The 11381-nt window shown below is 32.8% G+C and overlaps 1 protein-coding gene across 1 annotated transcript in view; it reads right to left on the bottom strand.

Moving 5' to 3' along the window:
• Invadolysin (leishmanolysin-like peptidase, invadolysin) overlaps positions 1-11381 on the bottom strand; it is a 210284-nt gene that overhangs the window by 18004 nt on the left and 180899 nt on the right. Inside the window, exons 11-12 of the mRNA XM_072546245.1 lie at positions 6763-6929; positions 1171-1290 (exon numbers count right to left, since the gene is read on the bottom strand). Coding sequence (XP_072402346.1) covers positions 1171-1290; positions 6763-6929 — 287 coding nt within the window. The remainder of the gene's footprint in view (positions 1-1170; positions 1291-6762; positions 6930-11381) is intronic.

Genomic DNA, 11381 nt, shown 5'->3' with positions numbered 1-11381 from the left:
TGCAATCAACAATCTCATCTTGATTTTTTGAGAGATATATCTGTTACTCAGCTGAATAGTGTTGAATCTGTAGAAATTTTAAGACCAACTTTAATGAATTCCAACTCAATTCTTCACAGGAAATCTATCATTTCTTGTTCATTTGCTACTATAATGGCAGGGTTATCACCTAAATTGGAGATTTTTGTTCTAGCCCTTGTTACTCCATCGACTAACTCCCCTCTCTGCTCTGAATTGGCTTGAGAACTTCTGATGTAGTCGTACTGTTGCCATATTGGACTGATACAGATTTTTAATAAGTGTCACCAGCTGTATCGGTACACCAATATCTATTAAAATGATAGAGCATAGATTTTCTGCTGGAGTCTCGTTATTTCTATATAAATCGCTGTAATAATTTTGTCACGAAAATGAGTGACACCGAAAACACATGATACCCATCCTTTAGACCTGGTACAGGATTCTAGAATACTGGGATACGATCGGTTTAAAACAGACGGTTTCTATGAAAAAAAAAAATCCGTTAAAACTGTAGATATTGGTAATCGAAAAACCCTTACTGGATACGTGAGACACATACTCAATATCCTCAAAAAATTAATGCTTCCTAGGTGACCATATAAGTAGTCCGATTTTTATAGAAGGAAATTTAATAGCAAAACTTTTTTCTATTGTGGTGAATAAGAATATTTAGTTTCAACAGGACGGGGCAACATCTCGTGCTAAAATTGTAAGAGATCTTTTAATATCTCCCAAACATAGATTGGAGGAAGAGGTACTATTGAATGACCAGCTAGATCAACACATCTTACACAGTTGTTTTTTCTGTATTGATATCTTAAGAGAAAAGTATACGCAATAGAGCCTACAGATTAATTTTAACAGACTGGTTTATTGAAAGCACTTAGACAGAAAACATTTATTCTAATATAATTCAATTAATGTATTTATTTACTTTAAGAAATGTTACATGTTTTTAAAATATCACCCTGTATTATTAATAATGGCCATAAATATGATCATCTTATCAAGACGCATTCAAAACTGTAAAATAATATAGGGTGTTATATTGGAAAAACGGTGGCGACACTACAAGAATTTTCTAAAATAACTTCAAAAATTTGTATATTTGTACGTGTACAATGTACATATAAGTTATTATGTACTTACGGCACATATTTCTTTGCATGGAGGGCAGACGATGGCTCCCTTATGCAGCCATCCATTGCTAATGATTCTAATAGAAATTTCCTGGTTGGCATGGTAACATTCATAAGAATAATTTCCCACCTGAAAATTATATTATAATTTAAGGTTATAGATAACGCAATGGATTTAGTTAGTTTAATTTAATTTTAAAAATAGGAACATTTGTAACGTCCAGAAAAGTTCGTCCAAATGAGAAAAAATTGCAGATAAAAAGGGCAAGTTCTTGTATATATTTTTTGTAATTTTGGTGCAATATATTATTGTATACGATACAAGGAAGACTCTTGTCCTTTGGGCAATCTTGTACCTAGGATCCTTCCGTCTGTTCTAAGCTCCATCCTCTTTACATTAGCCTATAACGACATTTGTATAAACGCTCTAAAATCTGTAAGCAAAAGTAGCATCCTAGTACCCAAATCATCTTTGACCCTTGACAGTTAAGTGTGCGCATAAAATGATTTATGACGAAAAATTAAACGGAGAGCGTTACTGCAACATTTTACGGCAAGTAATTGTACCAGTTGCTAACCCTGTTAACAACTGCTTACAAAATACTAGCAAATATTCTCTACGAAAGGCTGCAAGTTTACACAGTGGGCATAGTTGGTAAATATCAAGCTGGATTCACTCCAGAAAAATCAACAATTGACCAGATTCATTCAATAAGACAGATTCTCGAGAAAACATTAGAATTCAAGATTGAAACCCATCACCTATTCGTCGATTTCAAGGCCGCATACGACAGTGTCAAGAGAACAGTGCTATACCAATCAATGCATGAGTTTGGTATACCAGAGAAACTTATCCGACTAACGAGAATGACAATGTCTAAGTTAGAAGCCACTGTTAGAATACAGGGAGAGAATTCTAGATCCTTTGAGATAAAGGATGGACTCAGACAAGGGGATGCTCTGGCTTGCCTTCTATTTAATATTGCCTTAGAAAAGGAAGTCCGACATACACGAATTCGGGACGGCGGTACTATTTACAATAGATCGATACAAGTCTTAGCATGCTGATGACATTGACATAATAGGGCGTAGTAAGCGAGATGTTGAGCAATATCTCCTAGAATTGAAAACAGCGGCAAAACAGGTCGGTCTAGTCATCAACGAAGCCAAAACCAAGTACATGTTGGTTACAAAGGATCCGATAGCAAATGAGGAACGAGAAACAGTCTTTGGAAGTCATACCTTTGGACGTGTTGACAACTTCACATACCTTGGGTCGCTATTGACTGCTACCAATAAAACAAGCGAAGAAATCAAAAGACGAATAAATCTTACAAATAGGGCATACTATGGACTCCAAAAGCATTTCCACTCAAGAAACATACAAAGAAGAACTAAAATTATTATATACAAAACATTGCTGAGGCCGGTCCTCACATATGGAGCAGAAACATGGACTTTAACGCAGAAAGATGTAAGACTTTTGGGAATATTTGAGCGTAAAATACTCCGCAAAATATTTGGAGTTATAAACGACCAAGGGCAGTGGCGCAGAAGATATAATTTTGAATTGTATCAGCTCTTTGATGAGCCAGATGTCATAACGTTCATTAAAACACAGCGACTTAAATGGGCTGGACACATAATATGAATGCCAGAAAATACGATTGCTAAAAAGCTACCCACAGGAACACCTGTAGGAAGAAGAAGCAAAGACCGACCGCGAATTAGGTGGTTAGATGGAGTTGAAACCGACTTACGGATATTAAAAATCAGAAGATGGCAGTTGCCAGAAACCGAACAGAATGGCGACGAATCTTAGAGCAGGCCAAGATCCACAGAGGATTGTCGAGCCAAAGATGAAGATGATGAATTGTACCAGCACTGCACGCTTTGCATAATAATAAGGATATCGACGCTTGGTTTCAACAAGATGGAGCACCGGCTCACAATATTCGACGAGTCGGCAAATTGCTTGATGAAATATTTAGCGATAGACGCATAGCTAATAAAGATCCGTTTCTCTGGTCACCAAGATCCCGTTGTCACCGTTAGATTACTATATTTGGATTTATGTTAAAAATAACGTGTTGTCTAAACCTGTCACTACCGAGGAAGCTATAATGTTGATGGGTAACATTTTGAACATTTATTACATTATTAAGCTAGTGCATATTTTCTTTGGTAGCATCTTTTTAATTTTTCAATGTGTAACTTACAATATGAAAGTTGTAAATTAACACAAGACAGTCTACGAAAATTCTTTTTTGTGAAAAAAATCTATAAAGTTTTCTAAAATAATGTAAATACTTTTCTAAAATAACGAATCACATACAGGGTGTCCCATTTGAAAAAAAAAAGAATTAGGCGAAAATTTAGGATGCCGGTTTTATGCCAATTTTGACAGTACCATGTATAATAAAAAAGACAACTTTACACTGTAAACGATAATGCTGTATCTGGTTAATAAGGTCATGAGGAATTTAAACTTTTATTCAAATTACATTAGAGCAGGGGTTCCCAACTAAATTTTTCCAATGACCCCTTCATCAAGGTACTACAATGACGACGACCCCCACTATTTCCTAAAGACCTAAAAAAATAAAGTTACCTGAAAAGAGCCAAAATATGTGAAAACATAAATCAAACTAATGCTATTTAGGATTTATTTGTGAAAATACAGAGTACCTATACAAGTACATTATTAGTTTTAATTTTCACTCCTCAATTAATGAGATACGTTGAATTTAACCTTAGAATCCATTATTTTTGTAATGTTAGGTTCCAAACTTGAAACTTTCACTCTGAAATCCGACCGCATGTCAAGCCGATTCCTATATTTGTTTTTCATGAAGTACATGGAAGAAAATGCTTGCTCACACCGATAGGTTGTTGCAAACGGAAGGATTTTTTTCATGGCCTTGTCTCCAAGTTCTTTGTAATCCTTGCGTGCTGTTGCCCAGAAGTCTGCTATTTTTGCGCCATTAAAAATGTCCTTCATCGTACCACAACTCGACAAATCCACAAGTTTATCTTGTTATTCTTCTGTGAGGCCTTAGATTTGTTCAATTGCTTGACAGCTAAAAGGATTTCGAATCGAACCATCGTCAGAGTCAGGTTCAGGGAAGTATATCCTAAAAGTCGTGGCTAGGCTGCGTAGGTGCTCGGCTGCGTTGATCTTTATCGGGTCAGGTAAACTCTGCTCTGCAGACTCCAAGAACTGTTTCAAATTAGGAAAGTTAGTGAACGATTCGTTTTCAATCCTTGCCGCCCACAGCTGGCACTTTTTTACCACTTTGAATCGTCTTCTACTTTGAACATATTTTTCCCTTGCAAACTTATGTTTAATACATTCAAGTGTTCAAACACGTCAGCTAAGTAGGCAGTTGAGCAAAGCCAAGAAAAGTCAGTGAGAACATCTGCGTACTTGGTGTCAAGAAGAAAAACACGAACTTCATCTCTAAGTTAAAAAAATCTTGTCAATATCCTCCCTCGAGAGAGCCACCTTACTTCCGTATGAATAAGAAGGTGTTCATGCTCACTGCCAATCTCTTTGCACAACAAAGAAAATAATCTGGATTGCAGAGGTCGCGTTTCAATGTAGTTTTACGATTTAAACGATTTAAACTACTTTGTAAAGTATCTTCTGCAAAGGTTCAGGCAATGTTTTGGCTACCAAGGCTTCACGATGAATACAACAGTGTGTCCATTTTACCTCAGGAGCTACTGCTTTGACACGAGTTTGAAGTCCTGCTTTGAGGCCAGCCATTGATTTTGCTCCATCCGTAGACAAGCCCACACATTTTGTCCATGTGACGTCATGTTTATTGAAAAAATCATTCAATGCAGTAAAAATATCTGCTGCTGTTGTGTGAAGTGGTTCGTATGAAAAAAGAAAATCTTCCAATATCTGGTCCTTTCACAAATATCGAACAAAACACAACATTATTCCATTTTTTGATATGTCGGTGCTTTCGTCCAATTGAAGAGCAAATATGTCGCTCATGCTAAGTCTGACCAGCAATGTATCTTCAATGTTATTGGCCATACAGCGACGCATTTTAACGGCATAAAGCCAAAGTAGGGTCCCATCTAGTTCCAGTGCCAGTGGTGGTGAAGAGGGGAGGCCGAATCCGTCTTACACGAAAATATTTTTTTTAGGTATATAACCAAAGTTATAGTTAACAATCTAAAATTTGATATAACTTTAAGTTTGCGCGATATATGTTATTAATTTTAAAGATTTAGTTTAGAGAGAAAAACTTTGTTTTCGTTCTCCTAAAAAAAATTGCAAAATGGACTTATATCGTTTTTCTCCCTGGCTCCTCATAAATTTATTTTTATATCTTGCGGACCCCTCAGCCATACCTCGCGGACCCCCAGGGGTCCGCGGACCACCAGTTGGGAACCACTACATTAGAGGATATTAAACTTTATATACATGATAGAAAAGTGTAATTTTCATATATAAACCATTATAACTCAAAAACGGTAAGCATGGGAAAGTATTAACAAAAAATGTTCAGAATAACGTGAATATTTCTAAAATTAAAAGATATACAGGGTGTCCCGTTAAAAAAAAACGAAGTTCCAAACAACTTCCGGTATAACCGGAAGTAGCAAATAGATGAAAATATTTTCATTAAATAGGTCACTCTTCAAAACCCCTTCATTCCAATTTTCATGATTCAATTACCTTTAGTTCTAGAGATATTTCTAATTGGCCGTTTATCTGCCGTACCCTGTATATGTTTTTATCGACCTTTCAACAAATGATTTTTTTGAAAAACAATCGTCAACCCCTTCCTGGATTAAGCATATTCCAAAAATGGATCTCTACCAAAAGATTTGAACAAAAATGAAACTAACAGCCTAATTCGTCAACGTTAATGTTTTAAATAAATATGTATCGAAAACTTACAACTCCTTGACAATAAACAAAATCTAGATAAAAAAGTTTTTAAAAAAACTTATTATAGAGGTTACAGAAAGGCTAATGTTATGACGTTAATGCAGTAGTTATACCCATCCATATTACTTGCATATATATTGACGCATGAATACCTATGGTAAATTGATGCATACAGATGGCACAATGTCATTATTTTGTGTGGAATAGTTATTTAGGATATTATTTATATAAATCCATACTGTTTGCATATAAGTTGGATACGTATCGAATACATTATGATACAAACAAAAATCGCAAAATGTCATTAATCGGAATTTGTGGTGAAATACTTCACAAAATTTTGTACGAAGCTAACTATTATACTACAATTAAATTGTGTTCAAAATTTGATTTGATACAAATATAATTATGTATAAAACAACAATTATAAAATGTAATTTTCATTACAATCATTTGTGGCTTAATCCCATAAAAACATGATATTTAATACATAATATTATTCTGATTATAATATTTACATTGTACTTTGCCAATATTATATTGTTATTATTTCAAAAACTACTTTTTTAGCCAATTTAATTATGTGTCTTTTGAAAGTATTAATAAACAGATTTAAATATTATAGTTAACACGGTTGGTTTTCGTGTATTTTAATAGATAAATAGATAGAATTAAGAAAAAAATAATTACCAGTATATGAAGCCTTCCATTTTCACATCTATAAGCGTAGCATCCAGATCCCCAATGTACCCACTGCCTCACTTGCTTACACGATCTCTCGTCCCACAGTTGATTGGTGTGCTCAAAACAACGTGATTTTTCACCGTATTTTTCCAAAGCAAAATTCATGTCAGGAGCTAAAGAGTAACATGGAATTGAAATTAATATCGGAAAAATATCAAATTATTTGAATGAAATATACGAATCTAAAAAAATACTGTTTTTAATTTCAAGTTTTCAGGCAAGAGCGCCGCCAGGATTACAACAGCGGTTAGCTAACTACTGTTACCGATATTATAAAAGCAAAAGATTGTCATTTTGAGTTGTTGTTATCACAGTTTCGTCTCCGTTGTGTTTAGTAGATGTAGAAAATGTATTAAATATTTTTTAAAAAACGGACTCCACGTTTCAAAACAATTACTTCGTAATCGTGTGTCGCATACCATTGATTTTATTTTATATTTAATTTAGCGACAAATTTCAGAAGAGCTCTGGCAACACCGCTTTGTTTGTATTTGGCACATGTTTAACCTCTAAATTGACCGAGTTTTGAAGCAAATTAATAATTAAATCCTGATTGCTAATTGCTCGTTAAAGTTCTCTGATTATAAGGCTTGAAGCGTCTAACTAAATGTTTGTGATTTTGAAATTGTATTATATTTCAGTAGTTGCATTAAAGAACTTGATAACTTTATCATTTTTTACATACTTCAGCACTTTATCATTTTTATTTAATTATTAAATTTAATAAATTCTTTCTTGACAAATTACCATAATATATATATATATATATATATATATATATATATATATATATATATATATATATACACAGGGTGAGTCAGCACTAACGAGACGGAAGATTACAGCGAAACGGTAAAAGATTTTGAAATTTTTTTAAATATATAGTATGTAGGTTGATAAAGGCTACATTTTAAAATTATTCTGAAATATACAGGGTGTCACAATAAAGCGCGTCGTTTCAAAGTTATATTTTTTCTTATGGAACACCCTGTATTTTATTGGATTTTCTAATTGTCTGCAAAAAATAAGGTATAGTTTCATAAGCCTTCCCTATACCTATGTAAAGAGTGTTTTGAGTTATGTCGAATTTTCTTAAAATGTAACACTTTAAACGAGGACTCATTCTTAATTTATTTAAGCAATTCTAATAAAATTACTCATACATCTAAATAGCTGGATATTGGTCGAATGTATTTCATGATTAATTATTAAACATTTTTTTACAGGGTGTTCAAAATTTCATTAGAGTAGTTTCATTATTGGATTATTCAATGTGTAATATAAGGCTTATTTTAAATGGAACACCCTGTATATTAATGAATTATTAAATTAAACAATTTTTCTCATTCGAATGATATAGGGATGTCCTATAACTAGGACTGATAGTTTTGCCGTAATTTAAAATTTTGTTAAGCGGAAATCGATTTCAAATATTTATAATTGTTACTTTCGATTTTTAAACCATATTGACATATTGTTATAAACGAAACCAGTGTGGTTGTAAATACATTTTTTGTAAATAAATTAAAATTTTTATGTCTTTGGATTTGTATTCGTTGGGAATAGGATAATTAGTGAATAGTGTTATATGAACCACCTCTACCTATCCATCTGTTTGTAAATTTTCTGTTAAGGTAGGCTCCGTCCAACAGGAGCCACATTTTTCTTCGTAGGCTAAGTGGAAGGTTCTCAAGCAGTGTCCAAAAATCTTGTTTTAAGAAATTTGTCCCATTAAAATGTCCGTCAAAAAAATACGGGTCCATAACGTACTATAATGCCGCCCCTAACATTAACACTCCATCGGTGTTGGCGATCAATAGTCCGAAATAAATGTTTATTTTCTGTGTCATAATAATGAAAATTATGTCTATTTACTAGACCATTATTATGAAAAGTCTATTCGTCTGTAAATAATACATTTTTAAAAAAATCAAGATCTTCTCCAACTTTATCTAAAGTCCATAAACAACAATTTAAACGGTTACCATAATCTTGTTCTGTCAAATGCTGGTGAAGTTTAATGTGATACGGATGAAAGTGGTTGGTCTTAAGTATTCTACATACACCAGCTCGACTAATTTCTAATTCATCCGAAATTTTTCTTGTACTAATATTTGGGTTAAAAAATTAATGGTAATTAATTCCGGTAAAATGCCGGAAGAATGGAACAAAGGACAAATTATCACGATTCATAAAAAAGGAGACCAACAAATGTGTAATAACTACAGAGGACTGACGCTATTAAACACAGCATATAAAATTATGTCGACCTTAATACATCGAAGACTGACCAACGCTATGACGAATATCATAGGACACTATCAATGCGGATTTATTAAGGGAAAGTCTACAACAGATGCCATACATACAGTTAAACAAATTATGGAAAAAGCTCATGGATATAAAATAGAAATTGAACTGCTTTTTATAGATTTTCAGCAAGCATTTGATACAATAAAAAGATCAAAATTAATGGTAGCTCTGAAAGAAATGGGAATACAAAACAAATTAAGACGATTAATAAAAATGACAATGAGTAGAACTGTAGTGAGTATAAAAACTCAAGTAGGAGACACAGAAGAATTTGTCATAAATAAAGGGGTTAGACAAGGAGATTCGTTATCAGCAACCCTGTTTAATCTTGCCCTGGAATACATCGTCAGGAAAATAAACAAAGGTACCCTTAGAACTAGAGAAGGACAAATAATAGCATACGCTGACGATATTGTGCTAATAACAAAAAATAGAAAAACAATGGAAAAAATGTTAAATGAAATGGTAACAGAAGGAAAAGTAATGGGATTAAAAATAAACCAAGAAAAAACAAAAATAATGAGATTTGATAAAAACTTCGAAAACAAAAAGGTTAGACTAGGCGAATACATTTTTGAAGAAGTCGAAAAATTTAAGTACTTGGGAATATTAATAACAAACAATGGAGAAAGAGAAACAGAAATCAAAGAAAGGATTATTACAGCAAATAAGACCTTCCATGCAAATAAGAAATTACTAAAAAATAAACTATTGAGTAAGAAATCGAAAATGAAGGTATACAAAACAATAATTCGACCGACGATGATGTATGCAGCCGAAACCCTCAGCATGACAAAAAAACAAGAGGAAAACCTTAGAATACAAGAAAGAAAAATACTAAGAGCAATACTGGGACCAATAAAAATAAATGAAAATGAATTTAGACAAAGAACGAACCTTGAGCTACTGGAAGAAATTAAGGAAGATATAGTGTGTAAAATAAAACAACAAAGAGCAAAATGGCTAGGACACGTATGGAGATCAGGATCAACTACGACGATATTCTCAATATTGGAATGGACACCAGCTGGCAAAAGAAGACGTGGAAGACCAAGATCTACATGGTTACAAGAAGTTGTAAATGATCTCAACAAGGCGGGCATACGACAGTGGAAAGGAAAAACCAGAGATAGGACACAATGGAGAAAAATAACTGAGAAAATTAAATAAGGAACATGAGGACTGATCTACCTCAAAACATAGATCTAGAGAGCGTAAGCGGCGTAACCCCTAAAGGGGTGTTTAGCCACATATATATATATATATATATATATATATATATATATATATATATATATATAATATTTGGGTTTTCCCTAATAGAAATCAGGACATTAAGTTCGTTAACGTTATCACCAATAACTGGTTTATTTTTGTTTACCTTTTCGTATGCAACATTACCAGTAGCACGGAATCTATTAAGCAATCTCTCAAAAACTTCCTTTTGTGGGTGTCTTCTATCAGGATACTTTTGAGCCTAAACTTTAGAAGTTAAGAGACAATTTTCCAAACATTCTCCAATGCAAAGTACCATGTCGACTCTTTCATGGATAGCGTAATTCATTTTTAGGAACAATGAAAGTTAAATATTACACACGAATGTTTATATTTTGACAATTACCAAACCGCAATGTCAGAAAATGACAATATCATGCAATGGCATTAACAAACTATATCTTTTGTTTTAAAATCAATATACCGATGAAGAGTTTAAATAATTGTAAATTACGCAAAAACTATGAGACTTAAGTATAGGACATCTTTATACCATTCAAAAGAGGAAACTTTTTTTAATATTACGATTAATTAATATCCATGCTGTTCCATTTAAAATAAGCCTCATATTAGATATTGAATAATCCAAAATTGAAACTAAGTTTTTAACACCCTGTAAATAAATGTTTAATAATCAATAATGGAATAAATTTAACAATTACCCAACTATTTCACTGTAAGAGAAAATTTCTTATAATTGCTTGAATAAGTCGAGAATGAGTCTTCTTTAAAAAAAATTTTTTTGCTTATAATGTAGTAAGTTGTGGTTTATTTTGTATTATTTATGTTCATTTTGTTTTATTAAAATTCTTTCTGATTCGTTGTGTATCAGCAAGTAAAAGTATAAAGTATACACATTTGTTTACAACTACATTGGTTTCATTTATAACAAATATGTCAAAATGATGGGTTTAAAAATCGAAAGTAACAACTATAAATATTTGAAATCGATTTCCGTTTAACAAAATTTTAAATTA

The sequence above is a fragment of the Diabrotica undecimpunctata genome, chromosome 10, assembly GCF_040954645.1.
Source record: "Diabrotica undecimpunctata isolate CICGRU chromosome 10, icDiaUnde3, whole genome shotgun sequence".
Lineage (NCBI taxonomy): Eukaryota > Metazoa > Arthropoda > Insecta > Coleoptera > Chrysomelidae > Diabrotica > Diabrotica undecimpunctata.
Note: the sequence above shows the minus strand (reverse complement) of the source record. Positions and strands in the feature narration are given on the sequence as shown.